Source organism: Vollenhovia emeryi, unplaced genomic scaffold, assembly GCF_000949405.1.
Source record: "Vollenhovia emeryi isolate VEMERY1.0 unplaced genomic scaffold, V.emery_V1.0 DF939355.1, whole genome shotgun sequence".
Taxonomy (NCBI): domain Eukaryota; kingdom Metazoa; phylum Arthropoda; class Insecta; order Hymenoptera; family Formicidae; genus Vollenhovia; species Vollenhovia emeryi.
This window is the reverse complement of record NW_011967011.1, coordinates 8,551-33,238: the sequence shown is the minus strand read 5'-3', so window position 1 is coordinate 33,238 and position 24,688 is coordinate 8,551. Positions and strand designations below refer to the sequence as shown.

General features: G+C 29.0%; 5 protein-coding genes across 14 annotated transcripts in view; all 5 read left to right on the top strand.

Annotated features, from left to right (window-relative positions):
* LOC105558327 (odorant receptor 63a-like) overlaps window positions 1-2,295 on the top strand; it is a 4,301-nt gene extending 2,006 nt beyond the window's left edge. The window contains exons 4-9 of the mRNA XM_012005938.1: window positions 297-515; window positions 924-1,043; window positions 1,292-1,382; window positions 1,818-1,963; window positions 2,059-2,191; window positions 2,245-2,295. Coding sequence (XP_011861328.1) covers window positions 297-515; window positions 924-1,043; window positions 1,292-1,382; window positions 1,818-1,963; window positions 2,059-2,191; window positions 2,245-2,295 — 760 coding nt within the window. The remainder of the gene's footprint in view (window positions 1-296; window positions 516-923; window positions 1,044-1,291; window positions 1,383-1,817; window positions 1,964-2,058; window positions 2,192-2,244) is intronic.
* Window positions 2,296-2,993: 698 nt separating this feature from the next.
* Window positions 2,994-6,763, top strand: LOC105558313 (odorant receptor 63a-like). The gene is made up of 9 exons (XM_012005918.1): window positions 2,994-3,974; window positions 4,188-4,307; window positions 4,379-4,496; window positions 4,579-4,840; window positions 5,230-5,352; window positions 5,610-5,700; window positions 6,139-6,284; window positions 6,403-6,535; window positions 6,609-6,763. Exons 1-9 carry the CDS (start codon window positions 3,831-3,833, stop codon window positions 6,657-6,659), a joined length of 1,188 nt encoding a protein of 395 aa, XP_011861308.1. The 5' UTR covers window positions 2,994-3,830; the 3' UTR covers window positions 6,660-6,763.
* A 1,374-nt stretch (window positions 6,764-8,137) lies between these two features.
* LOC105558312 (odorant receptor 63a-like) lies at window positions 8,138-12,316 on the top strand. Of its 3 annotated transcripts, none has more exons than XM_012005916.1 (9): window positions 8,138-8,386; window positions 8,483-8,602; window positions 9,248-9,365; window positions 10,123-10,384; window positions 10,457-10,570; window positions 11,496-11,571; window positions 11,684-11,829; window positions 11,890-12,022; window positions 12,094-12,316. In XM_012005916.1, the coding sequence occupies exons 1-9, from the start codon at window positions 8,243-8,245 to the stop codon at window positions 12,148-12,150; spliced, it is 1,170 nt and encodes a 389-aa protein (XP_011861306.1). In that variant the 5' UTR covers window positions 8,138-8,242; the 3' UTR covers window positions 12,151-12,316. The 3 variants fall into 3 exon arrangements, with proteins under 3 accessions (XP_011861306.1, XP_011861305.1, XP_011861307.1); XM_012005915.1 differs by having other exon boundaries at window positions 11,496-11,586; XM_012005917.1 differs by lacking the exon at window positions 10,457-10,570 and having other exon boundaries at window positions 11,496-11,586.
* Window positions 12,317-14,437: 2,121 nt separating this feature from the next.
* Window positions 14,438-18,060, top strand: LOC105558311. 2 transcript variants are annotated; one of them, XM_012005914.1, is made up of 8 exons: window positions 14,438-14,605; window positions 14,867-14,984; window positions 15,161-15,422; window positions 15,619-15,732; window positions 16,157-16,247; window positions 16,476-16,618; window positions 16,995-17,127; window positions 17,558-18,060. In XM_012005914.1, the coding sequence occupies exons 1-8, from the start codon at window positions 14,498-14,500 to the stop codon at window positions 17,609-17,611; spliced, it is 1,023 nt and encodes a 340-aa protein (XP_011861304.1). In that variant the 5' UTR covers window positions 14,438-14,497; the 3' UTR covers window positions 17,612-18,060. The 2 variants fall into 2 exon arrangements, with proteins under 2 accessions (XP_011861304.1, XP_011861302.1); XM_012005912.1 differs by lacking the exon at window positions 17,558-18,060 and having other exon boundaries at window positions 15,164-15,422; window positions 16,995-17,458.
* A 785-nt stretch (window positions 18,061-18,845) lies between these two features.
* On the top strand, window positions 18,846-23,628 carry LOC105558309. Of its 7 annotated transcripts, XR_001008660.1 has the most exons (12): window positions 18,846-19,284; window positions 19,623-19,739; window positions 19,807-19,924; window positions 20,003-20,267; window positions 20,332-20,454; window positions 20,645-20,735; window positions 20,915-21,057; window positions 21,681-21,813; window positions 21,894-21,940; window positions 22,844-23,126; window positions 23,271-23,414; window positions 23,530-23,628. XR_001008660.1 is itself a non-coding variant. In XM_012005909.1 (10 exons), the coding sequence occupies exons 1-10, from the start codon at window positions 19,141-19,143 to the stop codon at window positions 22,854-22,856; spliced, it is 1,194 nt and encodes a 397-aa protein (XP_011861299.1). In that variant the 5' UTR covers window positions 18,846-19,140; the 3' UTR covers window positions 22,857-23,453. The 7 variants fall into 7 exon arrangements, 3 of the variants coding, with proteins under 3 accessions (XP_011861299.1, XP_011861300.1, XP_011861301.1); XR_001008662.1 differs by having other exon boundaries at window positions 20,003-20,115; window positions 20,332-20,360; window positions 22,844-23,414; XR_001008661.1 differs by having other exon boundaries at window positions 20,915-21,022; window positions 22,844-23,414.
* The last annotated feature ends 1,060 nt before the right edge of the window (window positions 23,629-24,688 follow it).

Sequence of the window (24,688 nt, the reverse complement as noted above, 5' to 3'; positions counted from 1 at the left end):
AGACGTGCGAGCGGTCGCGTAAGCGGCGGACGGGCAGCGGCGCGCCTCGCCTCCCTACTCCTCGCCCCGCACCGCCATTCTATTCCTCGCCGAACACCGCCTCGAGCGGGGCCGCTAGGCCGGTCACCTCACCGCGCGCTTACATTCGCCAGTAGGTTGGGCTAATACGGCGATTTTTAAAATTTCGTATCTCGATAACTATTCGTCCAAGCGCAAAATAGTACAATACTTTTCTGTTTGTCTTAGTCCCCTCTACCTTCCCATGACCGGACGTCAAAGTCTTGCGTAGCACCCTGTATATCAGTCTTACTCAATATTGCAATATCTTTAAATGAATCTGGTCCGCGTGAACTTCTTTTTCCAGCGGAATATTTCATCGATCAACAGAAATACTTTTATGTCATAACAATACATGTATCTCTGGGACTGCTTGTTATAGGAACCACTGGTATAGCTACTGAATCATTCTCATTAGCGAACGCATTACACGCTTTCGGATTATTTAAAATTGCAAGGTAAACACTTCAGCTCATACCTGATTCCTTTTTAAAATAATTGTTTTTCATTCGTTAAATTTTATTAAACTTGATAGCTATATTTTGTAATTAATATTTTATCTCCTTTTTACTCATACAATAGGTACTCTTTTATAGTTATCGTTTATATTTATTTGTAGGACATTATTTATAAATTACTTGTTTTATTTATTCACTTAAATTAAATCAATTATTGTGTATGTGTTACATTCGGATTTTTCTTTAAATTCTTGTTTTATTTAGTTTTATTACTTATGTTTACAACGTGCTACACTTAGTATTTGATAAAATCTTGCAACTTTTATTATTTATAATTGTATATAATTTTAATTTATTAAATACATTATACTGTGTTATGTCCATTAATTTTAAAATTAATCTTTATAGTTATCGTATGAAAAAAGTATTAGACGGAATTAATCGGACAGACATGTGCCTAAATAAAGAATATGCTAGATCTTGTAATAAAATAATTGCTGCAGTGGACTTCCATAAAAGAGCGATCGAGTTTGTACATACCTTATTAAAATTATATTATACATAAGGAATAATGGCAAATATCAGAAGTAAAATCATAATTATAAATACATTGGCCGACACAATTTTTACTTTAAACTGAAGACTTAATGCAATTTTGCGCATCCATAAATTTTTATTTATTTTATTATGCAAGGTTTAATTAACGTTTTTAAGAAGTTTACGATTTTTTACAGTATAATAATAAAATAATAAATAACAGTGTTTTATTTTGTTAGATTTTCTGAATTATTAAAAGGAAGTTTTGGGCGGATGTATTTAGCCATGTTTGTGGGATGTGTGTGTTCTATAGGTGTGAATTTATCTACTGTGAGTAACACGGCAATTAAGTCAGGACGTTTTATTTATACTAATTTTAATCATACTTTTTATCAATTGCTCAGCAAATCTGTTCTCGAACACATTAAGTTTTTTAATTCTTTTATAACTATTAGGATAAACATATTAAATCCCTATTTACCCTTTGTTCTTTTGGTTACTTATTGAGATTGTAGTGGCTCGTTTATACACATATGTATAATATATGCTACTATGTGGCGGGGAATATGAATGTTTATATCTGAAAAACTTTCGTTTGCAATGAATCACTGTGTTTAAAAGTTGTAATTAAATAAAATTTTTAGAAAACTAAATGATTTAGCATGTATTAAATTATTCTGAAAGAACATTATATAAACATAAAAACTTAACAAAATGCATCTCGGTTATGAAAGGATAATACAATTGACCCTCTACTTCTTACAGATATCTCGGTTACTAATAATGGAAAAAGAAATATTTTTTATTATAAAATATGTTTTATGTATAATCTTAAGTCTTACGTGTTTAACTCTAGCTAATTATGCTGGGCAAGAATTTATAAATTCTGATACGCATGTATATCGTACGATGTAAGTTTCTCGATTGCTGTTGTTATGTATAAAATATTGTTTACAACATTTTATTTTTGTATTATATTATATGTTTACTATGTGCAACAACATAGATGCAATATGAAATGGTATAATGCCTCATTGAAAACACAAAAATTGATACTTTTTTTGATACAAAAGACTACAAAATGTTATAAGGTGGATGCGGGTGGTATGTTCAGTCCTTGCTTGGAAGGTTTGACTACAGTAAGTATATGCAACCATCATATGAATTAGTTTAAAAAATATTTTTGTTTTAGGCTGTGAGTATGTCGGTTTCTTATTTTATGGTTCTTCGCTCCACATTTTAATATTAAAAATAAAATACTATTAGTGTTTCGGAAAAGTAAATATTAAGTAACATATAAAATGTATATTACGAACACAATTACTAGATTTAAATAAATTGGAAGCAGAATTAAAATTTAAAAAAAATGTGTTCCAGTTATCTTAATTAACTCACATTTTACCATTTTATTCATTGTACTAATACATATTATGTGCAATTGTCTTCTTAAGGTAAATAATAAATCGTTAAAATTGCAATATTACAAGTAGGTACATATTTTTAAACGATTACTATTAGATATATGTATACTGAATATTATATTAATAATATAAATTTCAAAAATTTGTTATTTACAATTTATTATTAAAAAATGTGGCCTATAAATTGAAGAAATAACTGTTCATAATGTAATTGAATGGATTAATACCATATCATTTTTACAAGAAAATGCAAGAAAAAAATGGTGCTGATGTTTATAATTTGTAATATGATCAAAAAAGAAAGAAACGTTTATGCCACTAAATTATATAAGTTGCAATTTTAATTATAGATAAGGTACAAACTCGATCGTTCTTCTTTGGAAGTTCACTGCAGCAATTCTTTTATTCTCAGCATATTCTCTGTTTAGGCACATCTCTCTCTATTGATCAGCTCAATTTATTCTTGATACAATAACCAAAGTGAACTTACCAAAACTAGCCCAACTCACCAAAGCTAAAGAACTTGAGAATAACAAATTGAGGCCGTAACAAAGACATCGAAAAATATGATAATTCTTAAGCTAATATATGGGATAGTATTATTCCTGCAAATTGTAGCGATGTTCACAATTTTTTATTCTTAATTGCTTCATCGTTTATCCTACATAAAAATAAGTCTATAAATTATGTTAATAGTTTTAGAACAGTATAACAAATAACATTATTTAAAACATTGGAATTTCAAGAAACTGCTTTATATTCTACATTGCAATCTGACTTGTAGGTAATGTCCATTTGATGGATATTAAATTTGATATTTTTATTTTGTAATACATATTTAAAAAACTTAAAGGTCCAATAACGGTAACAAATTTTTCGACATAGAATATTTCATAAACGCGAAATATTTTAATCGCAATATCACAATGTATCTTTTACTATCTGACGCAGAAATGTATCAGCCCGGATAAAGTAACACTGCATTGTATGTTGCGCTTTCGTCTGCCACAAGAGTAATACCATAGAAAATAGTGATATGTACTACGCGCAGACGCGAATTATAACAATTTACTAGTTATTATCTATCACCGTTATCGTTAATAGGCTATAATATCTAAATAGACATAGTTTCCCTCTGGAGGTGCGCATTTTCTTACTTCCTCTTATTATCTTATCTCCATTTATTTACATAATTCAATCATTTTGAGAATTCTCGACTTTAAATTGTTTTCTATCTGAATTGTATTGTTGGCATGCGCACATTACAAAAACGTCTAATAAATGGAAAAATTATCAGAAAAATTGATATAAGAAAACTACCCAAGTGCTCACAGTAGTATTTCAACTGTTGTATAAAATGGAGTTTCCAGAAGATTCGTATTTTAAATTAAATCGTGTAGTGCTATCAGCAATTGGCCTTTGGCCATATGATGATTTCAAAGTTAGGCATTTCCGTTTCCTATTGTCCTTACTAATAATCATATCGTTTATAAGTCCTCAGGTATCTGTTTAATTATTTAATTTGCATTCTTATTATACAGTTTTATATAACGTAAGTCTTCGAATATAATATTTCACTACAGTGATATTGCGCTGATATGAATATAAATCCTATTTTTGATATTATCGAATATTTTAGTGATATTTAATTTTCTTATGCTATACTTTGTATTTTATATATCGTTTCGGTTATTACAGAACATGATCTTTTCAGCTGTTAAAATTACTTATCTCAGAATACAGCCTTGACCTTTTTCTAAATATGTTTTGTTATAATATCATTTTCGTAATGCTTTGTGCAAAATATATTTCATTTTATGCCATTTTAAAAAATGTAAGTCCAAAAGCTATTTAAGTAGAAATAAATTAATATAGAACAGCGAAACGTATTGTACTTATTAGTAGATTAAAGAATTCCGGGATCGTGTTCGAAATAACTGGGATGCTTTGAAAGATAACCAAGAAATCGAAATAATATGTAAACACGAAAACCGCGGAAAAGTATTTACAATATTTATAATAGGTAAGTATTAAACGAGAAGTTAATTACTAAATAAAATAGTTAATATTACGCAATTAAATTAATGATACTTTAATCATTTCAGTATTGTCTTATACCGTTATTTCCTTATACATCTTTCTACAATGTACCTCAGTCTTACTCGATATCGTAATGCCTTTAAATGAATCTCGTCCGCGTGAACTTATTTTTCCAGCGGAATATTTTATCGATCAGCAGAAGTACTTTTATATCTTAACAATACACGTACTTATGGGACTATTTTTTATAGCGACCAGTGCTATAGCTACTGAGTCTTTCTCATTAGCAAACGCATTACATGCTTTCGGATTATTTAACATTGCTAGGTAAATACGTTCAGCTTTGTACTAAGTGTTTTTAAATAATTCTTTTTAAATTTCAAAGTAATTTGCTTCTTTTATTTATTAATAGCATTATTAAATTTAATAACTGCATTTTTAAATTAGTATTCTCTTTATTTTGTTTAGGTACAGGTATATAAAGTATTTTTTATGGTTATTCTTAACACTCATTTGTAGAATATTATTTATAAATTATTTGTTATATTTATTTGCTTACAAGTAAACTATTCCAAGTGTCATATTTACCGAATTTTTTCATTTTTTGTGTCTTGATTTAAGATGTCTAAAGATGATTTTGCAAAAAATAATTTTAATTTATTAAATACACATTATATTGTGTTTCGTGCATTAAGTTTACAATTAAATCCTTCTAGTTATCGTATGAAAAATATATTAATCGGAATTAATCGACAGAGGGACATATGTCTAAATAAAGAATATGCCATATCTTGTAATAAAATAATTGCTGCAGTGGACTTCCATAGAAGAGCAATCGAGTTTGTACCTTATTTATAATTAAAATTACAACTTATATAAGTAATATTGGCACAAATCTGAAGTAATGTTTAAAATCATAATTAGGTACACGAACACATTGGTTAACATAATTTTTTTTAACTCGAGTTTAAATGGCTTTTGCATAGATTTTTATTTATTTTGTGTTACAAAGTTTAATTAATATTTTTAAGAAGTTTTTAATGATTTTTTACAGTACAATAATGAGATAATAATTAAAAATGTTTTATTCCGTAAGATTTTCTGAATTATTAAAAGAAAGTTTTGGGCCGATGTACTTAATCTTGTTTATGGGGTGTGTGTGTTCAGCAGGCGTGGGTTTATCTAACGTGAGTAATGCGGCATTTGAGTTATGAAGTTTTATTTAAATAAAATTTAATTATTTTTTCATTAATTTCTTAAAATATCTGTTCCCAAAAGCAGCAAATTATCTTTAACTCTTTTATGACCACTGAGACATGTAAATCCTACATTTTTGCTTCCTCTGTTGCTTCTTGGGATGCTAGTGTCTCATTTATACAACAAAATGTGTTACCGTATGGCGGGGACATGTATAACTAAAGAAATAGTCACTTATGCTCAATCACTATGTTTAAAAGTTATTAAAAAATTAATTTTTTTAAATTTTACAAAACTAAATGAGAAAGGGGGGATTTAACTCTTACTGAAAAAAAAATTATTTTAGAAAACTCAATAACTCAACTTAGACAACTTAACATAAATTTGGTCAGGAAAAGATTAAACAATTGACATTTTATTACTTACAGCTATCTCGAATAATAATGATGGAAAAAGAAATAGTGAGCGTTGTGAAATATAGTGCATGTATAATTTTAACTATTACGGGTTTAGCTTTAGCTAATTATGCTGGGCAAGAATTTATAAATTGTGATACGGATGTCTATCGTGCGATGTAAGTTTCTCGATTACTATTATTATATAATATTTTTTGCAACACTTTACATTGATTTTTTAAATCATGTGATATTATTTGTGTATTATATTATTTGTTTAATGCATTTTATGCATAGATGCAATACGAAATGGTACAATGCTTCATTGAAAACACAAAAATTGGTACTCTTTCTGATACAAAAAACTACAAAATGTTATAAGGTAGATGCAGGTGGAATGTTTAGTCCTTGCTTGGAAGGTTTGGCAACAGTAAGTTGTGTATAATTATCATAAAATATGTTAATTATCACAAAAATGAGTTTAACAAATATTTTTGTTTTAGGCTTTGAGTATGTCGGTTTCTTATTTTATGGTTCTCCACTCCTCCGTATAACGTTTAAAATAAAAAATTATTTTATTATTATTTTGGTAAATTTGATTATTGTTTTGGTAGGTATTAAGTAGCAAATAAAGTGTACATTAACAATATAAGTAGTAAACTTAAATATGTAATAAACAGAATTTAGATTTTAAAACGTGTTTTTTAATTTTCTTTATTTATTCATTTTACTATTTCTGTTTATTGTTAAAATACACATTACGTGCAACTGTTGTTATAATGTAAATAATAAATCATTGAAATTGCACTATTAAGTAGATACATATTTTTAAAAGAGACTATTATACATACATACCAATACTACTTAAAAGAAACTAATACATACATATGTTAATAGTACAACAGTATTTAAATAAATTTGTATTAATAGTCTTTTCTAGATTAATTAAGAATTATACATATATTTAAAAGAGACACTTAATATTATATTAATAATGTATGCTTCATAATTTATTAATTAAAAGAGTAGTCTGGAAGATTAAACATGTTTTTATCATAGTTACGGGCATATATTGATGAATACAATATTTATTTCAAATTGCTATGGAAATATAATTGTGGATGCATGGAATTAAACTTAGTTTATACTATATCTCAAAATGTTTTAAAAATACATTAATAAAAATTCGTATAGCTCAAATATGTGTGTGCGTGTGTGTGTGTGTGTGGAGGGGGAGGGGGATAAACACAAATTTAAAGGAACAAAGGACTAAGAGTCGTGACAGGGTGTTAGTGTCTAAATGTTTCATATTTTTAATTTAGTGCAAAAAAATTTTTTTTAATTATGCATCATATCTAATCTGTTATAGAAATAATAACGTAAAATGTTTTACTCTATAAGATTTTCCGATTTATTGAAATTAAGTTTTAGGCACACAATTTTAATCTTATTTAAGATTACAAAGCTATACTAGTCCGATTAAGGAAATAAATTCTATTAAAATAAAGTGTATTTGAGGACTATAACAGAAACTGTTATAATGATAATAATGATAACTTAATAAACTACCTTTTTTTAAATAATTCTTCAAGCGTAATTCTTTTAATCTATTTTCAAAATATTACTTTTAAATTTGAAATATTATACGTTTGATTTTATTTATACTTCTATTAGATTAGTTGTATATAATATCGAATATTATCAAGCAACTTATTTTCTGTAGTACTCTCGTTGACTGTTTGAAGAAGACTAAATTCTCGCCCTTATAGATTAATGCCACAAACGAATTGCGCTTGCGTCAAAACAAAATGTAAAAAAAAGGAAATATTTGTGATATTATCTCGTGAGAACAACACATGGTTGAACAGCCGGACGTCATTTTAATAATTTACCATTGATCTATGCACAGCAGAACTCAGGCTTACCGTTGAAAGAAATTAGAGTTATTTTCTTTCTTACTTGGCTATTATAAATAATGTTAAAATAACACCGTAATTTATGGTGCGAAATATTTTCTTGCAATACACTATGAAATATTAAAAGAGACAAACATTAAAATTAGTATTGAATTACATGTGCAACTGATCAAAGCACTACATAAACTTGGAGAACAGAGATATTTCTAGTGTTATAAGAAATGGACTTCAACGGTGACCGTTACTATAATCTGAATCGTATTTTACTGTCAACTATTGGCTTATGGCCGCATCGTTATATTACGTTGAGGCAAATCCAGTTCGTTGTGTTATCATTTATTCTAATATCAGTAACATTTCCTCAGGTATGATAATTTACATAGGTATTTATTTCTAATTGTTTTATTTAAGTATCTTTTATACTTATATGTAGAGTATCTAAATAAGTCTATAATTTTTAGTTAACAAAAATAATTATGGCGACAAACGATGTGGATCTCATCATAAGAATTTTAGCAACCGCTTTGCCATTCATGTTATTTACTGTAAAATATATTACTTTTTATGTAGTTGCAGAAAATGTAAGTAAAAATATTATATATTAACAATTTTTATAAATTATTGTGTCATGTCAATGTCATAAAAAACTTTAAATTTATTTTGAGAACAATTAAGGAAAGAAGGAGTTATGAATTGTAAGCTTTTCCAAATAGCAATAATGTATACTGATTAAAAACATAGAAGCTTTGATATATACAACTTATACATATACTCTTCCTAACATTTTTTTCTTGAAAGAAAATCTAACATAGAACCAATGTGAAAAATAATAACAAATGACGATAAACAGGTGTGTGAGAATTCATAAAGTTGGAATCGACTTGGGTCAAATTATATTTGAGTCAAATTGATTCAAATTCAATAATTATGGGTAACTAAATTATTTTTTATCATTATCTGATTATTATTCGAAATTGTTTGTCAACTTAACTCAAATTGGACTCAATTTGATAACATTTGAATTAAACATTTACTAGTTACCTGATAATTTTAGAAACTCATACATCTTTAGCGATATATGTATATTGAGATTTGATTGGCTAATTGCAAAACCAAGCACAGAAAAATTTTAAATTTTACACAAATTTTCTCTTTACATGTAAGACATTGTAATAAGAAATTATATTCTCTCTCTCTCTCTCTCTCACATCTATTACCAATAACAGATAACAGAATTAATGCTACAAATTCAAAATGATTGGAACGCTTTGAGAGATAATTACGAACTTGAAATAATTCATCAATATGCAAAAGCGGCACGACTATTCACTGCAAGTATAGCAAGTAAATGAATATTTATACTAATAAAAATTTTGATACATTTAACACGTTGAATGCCGGACCTAATTTGCTTTTCTGGCAAATAAAATTTTTACTATTGTATAGTTCCATGTGGCGATTGTGGCACAGAAAAATGTGTGCTGCTCTAAAAAACTGAAGATCCAGATTCAAACTAAACCAATAAATCGTTGGCATTTATTCCACTCGAGCAGAAATTTTAGTAGGGTCCTGGTAGGGGCCTAATACTTGATAAGAATGCCTTAATACTTGATCGGGCACTCATCAGGCAGCCCTGATAGGGCCCTGACCGTAAATGTAACGTCGAGAATTAAAATGGCCTGATCAGATTTTCCTTATCAAGACGTCATGACTTGCCCCTTGTTTCGCCTTACGAAAGTATATACATACATATGTATAACATAATATTATTATATAAAATTATTATGTTTAGTAACTTAATAACTGTAGATTATTATTTCAATATTAATTATATTTACAGAATTACAAATATTTTTTTACGAGTTTGATATTTGTTTAGTTTGGTAGCGTCGGTCAACGTCACTCACCAATGACCAATGGCAGCATTCATCGTGTTAATGAATATATAATAACATTATTTACTAGTAATATCTTTTAATTTCAATTTTAAAGATAATTTTATTGAATATATACGTATAATCATGTATAAAAGTATCCTAATACCGATAATAGCGTCAAGTCTTGTACTAAAAATTTACTTTTCATTGTTCAATAATTTCAGCATTGATTTACGTATCTTTAATCGTGGTTATGTGCATTCAGTATGTGCCAAGTTTCCTTGACATCATAGTGCCATTAAATGAATCTCGGCATGTCGAGTTGTTATTTGAAGTTGAATATTTTCTCGATCCAGAGAAATATTATCACACAATTCAATTTCACTTAGACGTAGGACTTTTCTTTGCCGCAATGACAATCCTGTCTACCGAATCATTTTGTTTATCACTTGCCATACACGCATTTGGCATGTTTAAAATAACTAGGTAAACATTGCATATCCTTTCAGCCGTACAGATGCACGGCATTGCTTTTAGTTTACGTTTTTGTTTCTATAGTTATCGTATGGAGCGTATAATCGATAAAAGTGAATCGAATACTTTCATGGGAAAGCATTGCCCCTTTCACGACAATATAATAACTGCTGTAAATAGTCACAGGAGGGCAATTCAGTCAGTATCATAATATACACTCTGAAGTCACATATTGATATAAGTTTTGCATTTTGTTAACATATGTTGATAAAATTTTTTGTTACCTATATGTATTTAGGGTAAGGGCTGGTAAAAGTACGCATCTTCTAAGACCCATATTCAGAACGTGTTTACAACGATGTTAGCGCGCTGATGAGTCGAGATATTAACCTCTTTATTAATCCAAGACTAATAAGAATACGCATGTTAGTCGTATAGATGCGTATAGAATAATTAGTCGTATTCTTATTAGTCTTAGATTAATAAAAATGCTAATATCTTGACGTGTTAGCGCGTTCTGAGTAAGAGTCTAACCGTCGATTTTTTTTATGTTAGGAGCACTGGTGATTTTTAAATGCAAGTTATTGAATGTTCTATTTATATTCCTGCGTATATCGTCTTTCAACTAATTTTTATTCAGAAAATGCAGATAATTAACTTTTGATAACTTTATATTTATAATATTTTGACATTGTTACTTAAGTAACTTTTAGTGTTGCACAATATAATAAACATTTACACGATTTTAAAACTTGTTTTGTATGTTAATAATCACCAGCTTTGCTGTCTTGTTAATGTACTAGTGCGTGCGTACTCTTGGTCGCCAATTGCGATGTTTTTGCCGCAATGTTCCATATTTTACAGCAATCGATGAATATTTATTTCAATTAAAATAATTGCGTTTTATACCTGGCTTTAAAGATTTATACGAGTGTGCATTATAATTAAAATTGATACAAAGTACTAATTTTAATTAAACATTTGTTTTCTCATAAATTAAATATACATTTTTAACTTTTTAATAAAAGATCAATGCATTTGGACTCTAGTTCTAAATTATTTTATTACAAGAGGGAAGATGAGAATTTACAATCTGTTATAAATATATTTCACATGTTTTAAGATTTTCTGAAATTGTCAAATCAACTTTTGCGGTACCTTATTTGGCTTTAATATTGCTTGGAGTAACTTCATCGAGCGTGAGTCTATTTCTGGTAACGCAGTTGTTTTTATCAAAAAATAAAAATGAAAGTGATAAAGTGTACAACAGTATAAAGAGTAAATATATTAATAATTATCTTTTTTCGCCAGCTCTTCCAAGTAATAACGACGTCGAGTACAGTAGAAGATTTAATAAAATCTATTATAATGGTAATATGCCATTTTGTCTATATGTTTGCAACTAATTACGCTGGACAAAAATTTATAGATTACGATGCTGATGTTTACAGAAAGATGTAAGTAACGCAAATAATGCGTCACTACACGTGGCTATAATAACATTTTTGAAATTCAAGATGCAGTATACAGTGGTACGAGGCACCTTTGAGAACACAGAAGCAGATATTATTTATTATTCAGAAAACTATAAAAAGTTATCGTGTAGATGTCGGTGGCTTATATAGCCCATCGTTAGAAGGTTTCACAATGGTAATTAAAATTCTTTGAAACAATATAATCCTGATGCTTAGCAAATATAAAAAAATAATTATTTATTCCAGCTTGCAAGTACGTCACTCTCTTATTTTACTGTTCTTTGTTCAACAAAGAAACAATAACTTATCACAACACTACTTATTGAGATGGCAGATTGCTGTAATGTTTTAAGATAAAGCTTGGGATGACAACGAATAAAATAGCTAAATAAAGACACCGTTATTAAAGATATCTTAACAGTCATACAGGGTGTCTGTGTTGATACGTGCCCTTACGAAAAATGGTGGTGGATTGGGTCAGACTAACAATAAGAAGAAAAGTCATATGACATTTTACAAAATTCACAATAGTTATCAAATAATTTATCGAAACGTCTGATTGTGAGTGAATGAGCGCGTAGAGAACGATAGGCCGGGCTCGGAAGGCATGTCAGATGCTTTGCATACCAGATCTAGCAACGGCAAGCCCGGCTTTCCACGCGCTCATTCGCTCAGACGTTTTAGTAAATTATTCAATAACTATTAAGAATTTTGTAAAATGGTACATAACTTTTCTTCTCAGTCTGATCCAATCTACCATCATTTTGCGTAAGGACACTCTTGCGCCAGACACCCTGTATATCTGTTATACCTTGTACATCTTATTTTTCTTATTATATCTGTCTAATATATGTATTGTCCAGCTACGAATTTATTCTTGCTCTTAATTATATAATATTCATGTCATTTGCTATTTACTATTACATACTGTTATGATTTGAACCTTATAACTGATTGTGATCTAGTGAATCTTGCTAATACGATTAACGATATCACGTATCCTCTAATGGAAAAATATTGTTTAGCTGCATTACACTATAATATAATGTCATTGAGAAGAAAAAATGTGAGATTATTGAAACATACAATCTACCTAACAAATTTAGTTTATAACTGAACACTGTATGGTTGTTATCGAAAGAAGTTTCCTTTCTTTCTTTAGTCTTATTATTCGAGTATCCCACTTTTTTTTCACGTACATAACATCATCAAAATTCGAAATTGCATTTAAAATTATGAAGGTTGCTTACTGTTATTTTTTTTCTCAATTATACAATGCTACTAGTCAATGTATAGTGTGCATTATTTATTTCACAAATAAAATTTTCTTTTATTCTGTGGTGTTAATTTCAAACTATTTAACGAATATGACGTCAATCATTATGTTACATTTTTCCTAACACCTATACAATAAACACGCTTAATTAAAATAGCTCACTTATTTTTGTAATAAAGAAAAACGTAAAAATGTTAAATTAATTTTCTCCTTTTATATAAATAAAAAAGTATATGTACACACGTATATCATCAGGTTAAAAGTTTGATTATTTAACAATTTGTAATCTATAAAAAAAGTAGGCGAAAGGTGAATTTGAACAATGTATCCTTCGATAAAATCCTATTGAAATTACATTAATGACAATAACCTTGCTCCCGGTACTCAGTCACTCTTCTATTCAACTTGGTTCGAATGGAGAATTATCTGCGTTTGTTACGCAGAAGGTCACTATTCGTTCAACTGTTCAGCAGGATTAAAGTAACGTCTACGACCACTCGAACGGAACTGAAGAACGTTCGTTAGCAAAATGATGAAAGCGCCTGCGCCAACTTCTAAAGAAAGAAAATTTTCCCCTTTCAATATTATCAACTTATTTATACACTTTTGCGGAACAAGTTTTACCTTGCCGCTATTACGGTATTACGATAATTACAGAAGTACCGTCTGAAAAGTGGAATGTATCGATCGGCTCATTATCGACCTTTTTTTTTCACTAGTGCGGTACATAAACTTGCCTATTGCTATTTGTTATCTATTATTATCGTAATTTCGCATAATCGCATAAAATAGAAATGCGACAATAATTTGATAGCAGGAAGCGAGAATCTTTAATAAAATATGAACAGAATGTGTAAGTAGAATTGCAATTTTTCTCTGCGTCTTTCGGCGCAATCGTGCTTCAGCCTTTTCCTAGAAAAGATGGAATCTATCAGCGTACGTTACTATAGAATCCAACAAACTCTGTTAATCATACTTGGTCTATGGCCGTATAACAATACATCGTTCAGAAAGGTTCAAAGAATATTTTTCGGTCTACTGATTTCATTTTCTATATTTCTGCAGGTATTCTTATCTCGTTTTTATTTTTATTTTAACAATATAAATATTTGAATAATTTGAATATGAAAGCTTTTATTAAATAATTTACAAAATTTTGCATTTGTGTAAATGGACAATCTCTTGGAATGACTGACATTCGAACAAAATTGTATAAACTACGATTTTTTAAAATACTTAAGCATTCTTTAATTTTAGATTGCATATTTTTGTAAAATATAACATAAAATACATACTTACATACATATACAATAGAATTATAAATAATTACGATTTTCTCGTTGATAAAATCTATTATTGCAGATAGGAAGGATTATGTCAAACGCATCTAATTTACAGAATTTGCTTCAAGTGTTATCATTTGTTGTACCTTGTCTAGTTGTCACTTTAAAATATACTACATTCTGTATAAAAGCTCAAGATGTAAGTTTGTTACATTGTTATTTGTCATAAATATTGTAAATATGGCTCATTTTTTATATTGATTTTATATTGACTTTCAACACAATATTTCAAATATTCTACATGAAAGATATTTACAACTTTTATTATTCTTTGTACAACTATTTAAATATTTCTATACTTATTCTTCTTATTTTGTTTAAGAAATTAAAATATCTAAAACTTGTGTGTACAATAATGATATTATATATTAAAAAATTAATATATTATTATTAAAAATAGATAAAACAGCTAACAGAACTAACAAAATATCATTGGGAGTTAATACAGTGCAAAGAGGAGTTAAAAATTTTAAAGAGATATTACACCATCGGAAAATGGATGACCTTTGTAGTAGTAGGTAAAAAAGTCTTTTTATCAAGCCGATAGTTACACGAATATTAAGATTTACATTTTTCGTCTAAACTTTACATTTTTCATTAAAAGCTTTAATTAAAAGAAAAAATATAGATACATTACTATAACAATAAGTAAGTAATGAGTTTCTTTCTTCTTCAATTTAATCAATTTTTTCAGTAGGGCTCATTTTCAGTGTATGTCTGTTTTTATTTGTACAACTATTACCCAAACTCCTTGATGCAGTGATACCCTTGAACGAATCACGTCCGCTTAAACTTTTGGGTTTAGCCACGCTTTTGTTCGATCAAGACGAACACTTTGTTCTAATATTCGTACATATGGCGGTAGCACTTTCTGTAGAAGCAACTACGATAGCGGCTACAGAAACTATGGGTTTAGTATACCTACAACATATGAATGGATTATTCAGAATTACCAGGTAATGATTGAAACAAAGAAATTGATTCAGTAAGTGTATGTTAAAAAATTGAGTTTTTTTTAACATACTGGATTAACGTAAAATTAAAGTGAAACTCTAGAAACAAACTTACACTTTAATTTTACGTTAATTTTTCGCAACATCTCATTGCATTTACATACATATAATTATTACTATGTCTACTTTATTGTTGTAGCTTACGTTTAAAACATGCGTTTGATTGCAAAATGCAAATATCTATTTCGAAGAAACATCAAATATATTACACAAATATAATCAACGCAATAATCATTCACAATAGAGCTCTGGAGTACGTAGCAATATGCTATTTGGACCGTGCACAGTGGTGGCCGGTGACACCCAGCGCTGCGCGTAGCGCCAGCTGTAGCTAAATATCACACTTTTAGTCGAAAGGCCTTTAGTATACTGTGAATATTCATCAAGAAAATAATTTATATGCGTAAATATTAACCTCATTCAATATGTTACCACGTAGAAAAACTTACCTTACAGGCCTTTCAATGTAAATTAAAGTGTGATATTTAGTTACTCGCCGCCATTATGCACAGCCCGAATATGTTACTGACATTTTAATAATATACTGTACAAAAAATCGGAGTAGGAAAACCGGGAATTGCAGAATCAATTCTAATGAAACAATTAGAATGAACGATACACATATGATTATAAACATATTTTATAAGAATTTCATTAATGTACAAATATTATTAAAGGTTTTTTTATTGTTTTAATTCCTGCTTCGAAACGTCGTACTTTCTCTTGCTTGTATTTGGCACGTCTTCTTTAAGTATCAACTTGTTTCGCGTAAGTATTATTATTACGCCTCACTACATAGCTGAATAGCACATTATTATTGCATCGCATTATGACAAGGTGATAAAATCACAATTTGTCGCATACTAAAAAAGTTACATTTTTTATCGCAAATATTTGAATTTTTTCATCAAAAGTATTTTTGCTGTAAGATGCATTGTTGGATATAATGCAGAAAATTGAAATTTCGTGATATAAAGCATTTTTTGTGCATATTAGCTTGTTCAAGCAGGATTCAAGAAAGAGTTTGAAGAGCAATTTGTGGTTGGAGTACTTGTCGCCATACATTTTATTTACATATTCTTGAATAATTTATTGGCGCAGGTGGCAACAAATCATAGTGCTGACATATTTTACAAAACGTAAGTACCATTCTAAATGAATGATTTTTTTCTTTCTCAGTGAACAATTGTTTTTATTTTTTATTTTTGACGTCATGGCATTTTGCAATGACGAATTTGTGATACTGGTATTGAGAATGATTTTTATAATAAGAAATGTACATGGATTAAGTGCCTCTGCAAATTTTAAGATGAAATATTCGTGGATTAAGTACCTCTGAAAATTTAAGATAATTGTACGATAATTTCATTGCATACTTATCAAATATTAAACTTACAGTTATTAATTTTGTTTGTATTAAGTTAAATATTTAATAATTATAAATTTCGCATTAAACGATGAATTAAATTTGGTTTGAAAATAAAATCGTCAAAATTTTATTATTATTATTATTAGATGCGAGTTGCCTTGGTATTCAGTCCCTATTCCACTACAAAAACTGCTACAATTTATAATACAAAGAAGTGTAAAAAGTTGTAAATTTACTTTGCATACCGTATTCGTCGCATCACTTGAATTTTTTGCTACGGTAAGCATAATACTCCAATTTTATTATGTACGATATAATGGCATAATATCAGAGTTTAAATATAAAAATATATTCCATTAATTTTAAACTGTATCTCTTTGCAATTTACGCACAATATGGTCCGAATTTTATTTTTGTTAAATTATAATAAGAAAAAGTAAAAAAATGAAGAACCGATTATTTGCGATATTATATTAATCCTTTCAGTACTGAATACTTTTGAACAATGAATCTTGGAATATTTTATTCTCTATGGCGCGCATCCGCTGAATACTTTTGTATATTGTTAAAACTACACGCATAAATAACACTTACAGTGTGCCATTTGCTGGACGTCTTCGCACGTTCATAGCACTGAAAGGGATAATAAAAAGAATATGATAATTTTATTAATGCGATTAATTTGAATATAATATAATTTATATTTTAGGTCGTGAGCTGCTCTTTGTCTTATTTCACAGTTTTTTTGTCGTTACAATATTGAAAAACAGAATTCCCATAAATACCGCAGACAAAAATTTCATTCAAAATCACTTTGTGCTGGTAGATTATCAAAATATGAAACCACATACAACGACAAATTATTATTCACTGCAACAATGATCGAACCAGTGTCTTAAGATTAATTGTAGCATACCACACATATTGCATGCCAGAATATATAATATATAAATATTAATTTAATAGTTTTAATTGTAAAACTGTTCTCCTGTTTCTACCTTCTAGAATTCAAAGACGTGATATTTAAGATAAATTTATGATAGTTTATTCAGGTTGAAAACAATGGTAAGTCTTGACTCATCCGTGCGTATATAAGAGAATATACTGAACATGGATATACACATGTATATTACACGAAAAATGAGATACTGAAAATAAAGTACGGAAGAAGAAAATTTCTACAAGCAGCAATTTTACATTCACAATAAATGTGCCAGCATTTACCTTCCTTTTTTATTTTACTGGGTGAATGCAGTTTCCACGTTGCCATTTATTTCATCAACTAACATCATTAAAAATGTCACACGGAAAATGCGACAAAAAGTTTTCTGATGTTTTCGTATAACAAACAAAAGAGAAGAAAATTGCTTTCGAATTGTGTCGCTTTTCAGAGCATAAAAAGAGATAATTAAATAAATTGATCACATTTTTATTAAAGTAAGGATTACCTGGTTGGTCTAATATTAATGATGAAATATTTTTAGAAAAAGATAAATGTTATAATCAGTTTGCGTAAAAAGTACCATTTTTGTTGGAATTAAACACAATAATGCAAATAATAAATAATAAATAGCCGCGAAAGCTTGAAAGCCAAAAAATAATAAAATCTGTGTTCTATGAATTGAAACGTTAGAATATCACCTAGATCAGAGTTCAGACACATGAAAAGTATGTTTCAATTCTAACAGTATAATTTATTGATTCATAATTTCATACCGTAGACATATTAAATCAATGGTCAAGACATTTGTCACCTAATACCCGATATTCCGATACACACCTTACAAAACTCTGATGATTATAATCGCATAGCAGCCTTCAATAGTATTGTATATATGTCTAAAAAACAGTACCGCAACGTGTCACGTCTCGAATCGAACTGAAGAGGCAATGAAAATACGCGAAAACGACGTTACAATTGCGCTTGCGTCGATCGAATATAAGGGGTAACGATAATAGAAAAAGAAACACTTTGCAGTAATAACATGTGCATTTCAAATATTTAGACGCTTTAGTCAGAAATAAGCTAACGCTGTAACTCACAAATAGATTTAATATCGCCAGTAATGTAATTTGGAAAACCTAACACTGTAATTTAAGTTAGTTACAATTTTGTAATTTCAATAGTCTAATATCGTAATTTCGACATTAGTGTAATATTTGTACGATATTTGCAAGTACACAAAGGTGGGAAATGTGAAATTATAAAAGAACAGGTTTACAAGTGAAGATAAAGGAATGATATTTCTAAAGAGACTTTGAGCACAAACACATCGCAACACTTGCACCGAAATGGCTCACGCGGCGGATAGTTATTACGCTATTAATCGGATTCTATTACAATGTATTGGCCTATGGCCATATCAAAGATTTGATTTCAGGTGTATTCTAGTAACACTAATGACTCTAATGCTTTTATCCAGCGTAGTATTGCAGGTATGAATCTCTGTAAATCTTATATTTGTAACCAAGTGTCTTCAATATTGTTTGATAATAAAATTAATAAAACTGTGATGCACGAAAATTGAGCGCAAAATTAGTTTTAATAAATGGCATTAATTTTAATAAATTCTCTGTGAGAAAATTACAATAGCATAAAGTTCTGATGGATTCAGTGATGTTGAATGCTAATTAGAATTATCACATTTGTGTATGTATGTATATTGAAACAACTTCTTCTCGAAACCACTACAAAATTATTCTAGCCAAAAAGTCATTAATATTAATAAAATGAATTAAATGTGGAAATAGCTGAAAGAAAGTATCACTTTCAGTTCACAACCTTCGTCACGAAAGAATACAGTTTAGATCTTCTTCTGAAGATCCTCGCGTATAGTATACCATTCCTGACTTATTTGTTGAGATTTCTTCTTTGCTTCAAAATGGAGGAGGTATATGTTCGATATTAATCCTATTTAAGAAACCTTTGAGAAAAAAATTATTATCTTATGAATTTAGATGCGAGGTCTTATACAACGAGTGCGTTTCGACTGGAATGAATTAAACAACGCGCGTGAACTTGAAATAATAAAAAAATATTCCGCTCTCGGAAAATTTATCACATTAGTTGCGATATGTAAGCTACATTTCGAATAATTTTCCAACGTACTTTCCAAGATTCGGTAACGAATTAAAATCTTGTTAACTGTTACAGCGTCCATCTATCCAAGTATATTTGGCTTTATCTTGATACAACTTCTGGCAAATTTTGTTCTGGACTTCAAAACGACTGCAAACGAAACTCGTTTGTGGCAGCTTCCAGCTGAGGTCGAGTTTTTTCTAGATCAGCAAAAGTATTTCATTCCGCTTTTGTCATATGTGTTCATTATTGTAATATGTGGTATGACCACACTAATAGCCATTGAGACACTTTTTATGTCATATGCTCAACACGCGTGTGGATTATTCGAAGTAGCCAAGTAAATACAGCGTTTTAAGAAGAGACTAATTTTTGCAACATTTATAAATTATATTATTTTTTAGCTGTCGCATAGAGCAAGCATTGCACAAAGGTATGGCACGAGATATAGTATCTATTGCTGAAAAAAACTCAATAATGTGTCAGGAAATAGTTAGTGCAGTCGATGTACACAGGAAAGCACTCGAGTCCGTAATTTAACAAAGAAACTTCCTTTTATTCTCTAGCATGATTTCTCTTCAATTGTTTATTTCTCTAATAAATTTGCATCGATGTAAAATATAAAATTTTAAATTTTGTGCATGTAATTGCGTCAATAAGTACGCGTACGACAATAATTATTTCTACCTATTCATTCTACGCACATTATTATTCAAGGTTTATCGAAATGTCAAAAGCGAATTTTAGATGGGTTTATTTCATGGCATTACCATTGTCCGTGCTATCACTCAGCCTCAATCTATATCGCGTAAGTAATTACTGATATATTTTCATTGATATTAATGGTTTTAATGATAACGCTGAGCAAATTAACATATCTTACAATTAGTTAGATATTATGACTTTGACACCTGCGTATACTATCGTATTCGTAGATACAAGCTCTGCATTCTTCACAAAGCAAACTGATTATCTATGTAATCGTAGCTCTCTCGACTGATAACTACCAATGAATATCAGGATACAATATCAACTAGTCTGTTCATTATTGGTCATTTTTGGTATCTGTTCTTCTGCAATTATTTAGGACAGGAGGTGATCGATCATAGCAGCAATATCTTTCGTAAAACGTGAGTTAATTATTGTTAGTCATATATTTTATATAGGCTGTCTGGTACATTAGGTGCTTAGCATTTGGCTCATGTAGCCGAATTGCAGTCACGTTCATTCGTACATCTTTATTAATTAATAACACAAAATTTTACATGGTCGTTTACACACTGATATAGAACTTTTCAGTTCAGTTTAACGAGACCTACACTGTAAAAAAATTACATGTAAAATTACACTTATTATAGTGAGTAATATTGGGACCATCTATTTAAGGTGTATATCTACATACGTCAGTAAATTTACACCTTGTAGGTAAAATTATTACCCTATATAATAAGTAAACTGCAGTCGATGTACACAAGAAAGCTTGATTTTAATTGTGTAAATTTTACAATTTGTTATAACTTTTCACCAAGTGTAAACAAGCATTTGCACAACAAGGAGTAAATTTTTTTTGTAAAAATACATAAATTTAAATATTTCCGTTATTAATAGTGTATTTGCTACATTTATTATGTATGTAATTTTACATACTTGTTTTACAGTGTATACACGAGCGGATAGGCACCTTATGCGGAACACCCTGTATATGTATATTAAAACTTTCACTTACATTATTTTGTAATGGTATATCGTATAGATACAACGTACAATGGTACATGGTTCCGTTGAAAGTGCAAAAGTTATTGCTGATTATAATGCAAAGAAGCATCCAACATTGCACAGTAATGATCGGCGGCTTATTCATTCCGTCATTAGAAGGATTTGCCACGGTAAATTCTCGGCATCAATAATAATCTTTTATCGAACATTTTCGTGTTTTAAATTACCAAGAATACAATTATCATTTTAGCTTATAAGCATGTCACTGTCGTATTTTATGGTAATGTATTCCACCCAGTGAGTATCTTCATACAATAAAATTTATCGTTATTGTTAGTCGAATATATAGGTTGTCACAATAAAGTAATTCTGGTATACCTATCGCAAATGTATGCTAATATAATACTACGAGAACATTTTATAAGGTTATATATTTATTATTGTTTATTGTACCAATAAAAAGGAAGATTTACGGAATGTATTGCCATTTGTTTCGTGAATTCTTGCTTAATGTAAAAATATAATAACAATTATTAATACACCATTAATAAAGTTCAACATTAACAACAACAAAGCTGCCTTTGTAAAAAAAGAAAACGTAATCGCTTTTTTATATCGTACACTTTGCACTAAAATTGTAAACCCAATTCTGTTAATAAAAATGATTTATTACTTTGTGACAATATCAGTATCGCCATTTTTTATATATTTAGAAAATATATTTACTTTTTGACAATTAAATTGAAAAAATTAATTTAATGGATTTTGATTGAACAGAAAAAGTACTAAATGGAAATTTTTCATTCCATAGCGTGAGTTTTAAGTGTTTTTATGTTATAATTTTTATATCGTATACTTTTTGCACTAAAATTATCAACCCAATTCTGTTAATAAAAATAATTTATTACTTTGTGACAATATTAGTATCACCAATTTTTATATATTTAGAAAATATATTTACTTTTTGACAATTAAATTTAAAAAAATTAATTTAATGGATTTTAATTGAACAGAAATAGTACTAAATGGAAATGTTTCATTGCATTGAGTGAGTTTCAAGTGTATTTATGTTATAATGCAATATATGCAGTTACTTATAACAGCTCACTAATTTAGCGTTTTAACCTACCATAAGTCTTTGCAGTACTCGCCAAGCATGGTACACAATTCACGGTTTAAATTATAACAATCGTGCAATAGTTTTTCTAGTTAATCTTGAATGACGTCAGCACACATTTCAGTACGCACGTTGCAAAGAAAGTACTGTAACGTTCTCGTTTCGAATAGAAGTGGAGAGACGTCGGAAACGTGTGAAGACGACTTTGCAATTGCGCGTGCGCCGATCAAACGTAAAAGAGAAATATCACCCACATACGTAAAGAAAAAAAAATGGGTTAATCCTGCAAATAATAATGTTCACCAAAGGATTATAGATACAGACCCTGGCCAAATATATGCCAAAGCTATAATTTACATGACTCCAGTAAGCTATTGTAATTTTACAAGAGATCAGCGTATTATTTTGAATGCGCAGAAAGAGTGAATTATAATTTACAATCAAACGTGACAAACCTAAGTGGTAATTCGTGGAAAGAAATTCGACACAAATGCGTTTTAACATTTACAGGAATGGCAAAATTGCCCGGTAAACCAATACTATATAATCTATCGAATTTTATTACTATGCATTGCCTTGTAACCATACCAAAAGTGCAGTTTCAGGCGTATCATAATAATATTTACAATGATTGCATCAGGCGTAGTATTTCAGGTATGATAATATCTTTTTCTATTTCACATTCTTTGTGTACTATTTATGATAAAAGTTAACAAAATTTTGTCTTATTTATTTTTATAATTTAATAAGAATAATTTTATTTTATTAGTATAAGACATTGTTGTGGGAATGCAATGCATAACAAATAACGAGAGCTGATTATTCCATTTGCAAGTGACAAAGTAAGCCTTTATTCAGATAGTATACTATTGGCTTGTTATACAGAAGGTGAACAAAATATAAAGACGAAAATGTGAATCGCTGCCTTTACTGTGGGGCATATCGAGACTAACTAGCCTTTACTACAGACGGAACGAATACGAACGACCGAGACAAAAGAAAACCGCGACGCATATATCGCATGGCAACGAACAAAAATCTCCGCGAAAATTCAAACTCTTATCAGACATTAATATACTGTAGTTATTCTCATTAAAAGATAAATATTTCTTTCTGTTCCAAATGTTAAATTATAGTATAACAAGAAATAATGTAATAAATAATGACAAATTTACTAAAAACTTAATTACAATTGCTCTCACTAAAAAGGAAATATTTTCTTTAGTTATAAATATAAGATTATAATAAAGAAGATAAAATTATCATAGATTTAATAATATTTAAACAAAATTTCTCCTTTGTACAATACATATTTAAATAACTTCTTTAAAACTATTCTAACTGAAAAAATTAATGTTAACCGAAAAGTATACACGATTTCAGTGAAAAATATCACTTTTTGCTAACGATTTTCATCACAACAAAATATAATCCAGATATGCTTCTACGTGTCCACACGTATAGCATCCCATGACTAATGGTAAGCTATACTCGTATGTTCAAATATAATGTTTTCTGCTTAAACATAAGACGTGTAAAGAAATTCGATATCAAATCCAGATACTTGTGAAGAAACGTATAAGAGATATAAATAGTAATTACTAATTTTATTTAAAACTTAAAAAAATTTAATAAATAATCATAATATTATAAACACAGATTCGATACCTTATAGAACGAATGCAACATGACTGAAATCAATTAAACGTTATGCAAGAAGGTGAAATAATAAAAGAGTATGCAGCTATCGCAAGATTCATTAATTAATTACAACAGCAATATCTTGAATCACTTTTCTACGCTTTAGATTCAGTTACTTCTATCCAAATTTTAATTGTTTAATTACAGTGTTCTTCTATGTATCTAGTTTTCCCTTTATTATTGTACAGTTTCCATTTAACATTCTTCTGGATATCACATCCAGTAAA

What these genes read in the sequence shown, in the direction of transcription:
- LOC105558309 (XM_012005909.1), top strand. Translation starts at nt 19,141, where the DNA reads ATGGCTCACGCGGCGGATAGTTATTACGCTATTAATCGGATTCTATTA. An exon ending in TCAGCCTCAATCTATATCGC is followed by an intron (nt 20,736 to 20,914) that starts GTAAGTAATTAC and finishes ATGTAATCGTAG; the next exon opens with CTCTCTCGACTGATAACTAC. An exon ending in AGCAATATCTTTCGTAAAAC is followed by an intron (nt 21,058 to 21,680) that starts GTGAGTTAATTA and finishes TATATCGTATAG; the next exon opens with ATACAACGTACAATGGTACA.
- LOC105558311 (XM_012005912.1), top strand. Translation starts at nt 14,498, where the DNA reads ATGTCAAACGCATCTAATTTACAGAATTTGCTTCAAGTGTTATCATTT. An exon ending in ATTCACAATAGAGCTCTGGA is followed by an intron (nt 15,733 to 16,156) that starts GTACGTAGCAAT and finishes ATATTATTAAAG; the next exon opens with GTTTTTTTATTGTTTTAATT. An exon ending in TAAGTATCAACTTGTTTCGC is followed by an intron (nt 16,248 to 16,475) that starts GTAAGTATTATT and finishes TGTGCATATTAG; the next exon opens with CTTGTTCAAGCAGGATTCAA.
- LOC105558312 (XM_012005915.1), top strand. Translation starts at nt 8,243, where the DNA reads ATGGACTTCAACGGTGACCGTTACTATAATCTGAATCGTATTTTACTG. An exon ending in CGAGCGTGAGTCTATTTCTG is followed by an intron (nt 11,587 to 11,683) that starts GTAACGCAGTTG and finishes TTTTTTCGCCAG; the next exon opens with CTCTTCCAAGTAATAACGAC. An exon ending in CGTTAGAAGGTTTCACAATG is followed by an intron (nt 12,023 to 12,093) that starts GTAATTAAAATT and finishes TATTTATTCCAG; the next exon opens with CTTGCAAGTACGTCACTCTC.
- LOC105558313 (XM_012005918.1), top strand. Translation starts at nt 3,831, where the DNA reads ATGGAGTTTCCAGAAGATTCGTATTTTAAATTAAATCGTGTAGTGCTA. An exon ending in ATTTACAATATTTATAATAG is followed by an intron (nt 4,497 to 4,578) that starts GTAAGTATTAAA and finishes TAATCATTTCAG; the next exon opens with TATTGTCTTATACCGTTATT. An exon ending in CAGGCGTGGGTTTATCTAAC is followed by an intron (nt 5,701 to 6,138) that starts GTGAGTAATGCG and finishes TATTACTTACAG; the next exon opens with CTATCTCGAATAATAATGAT.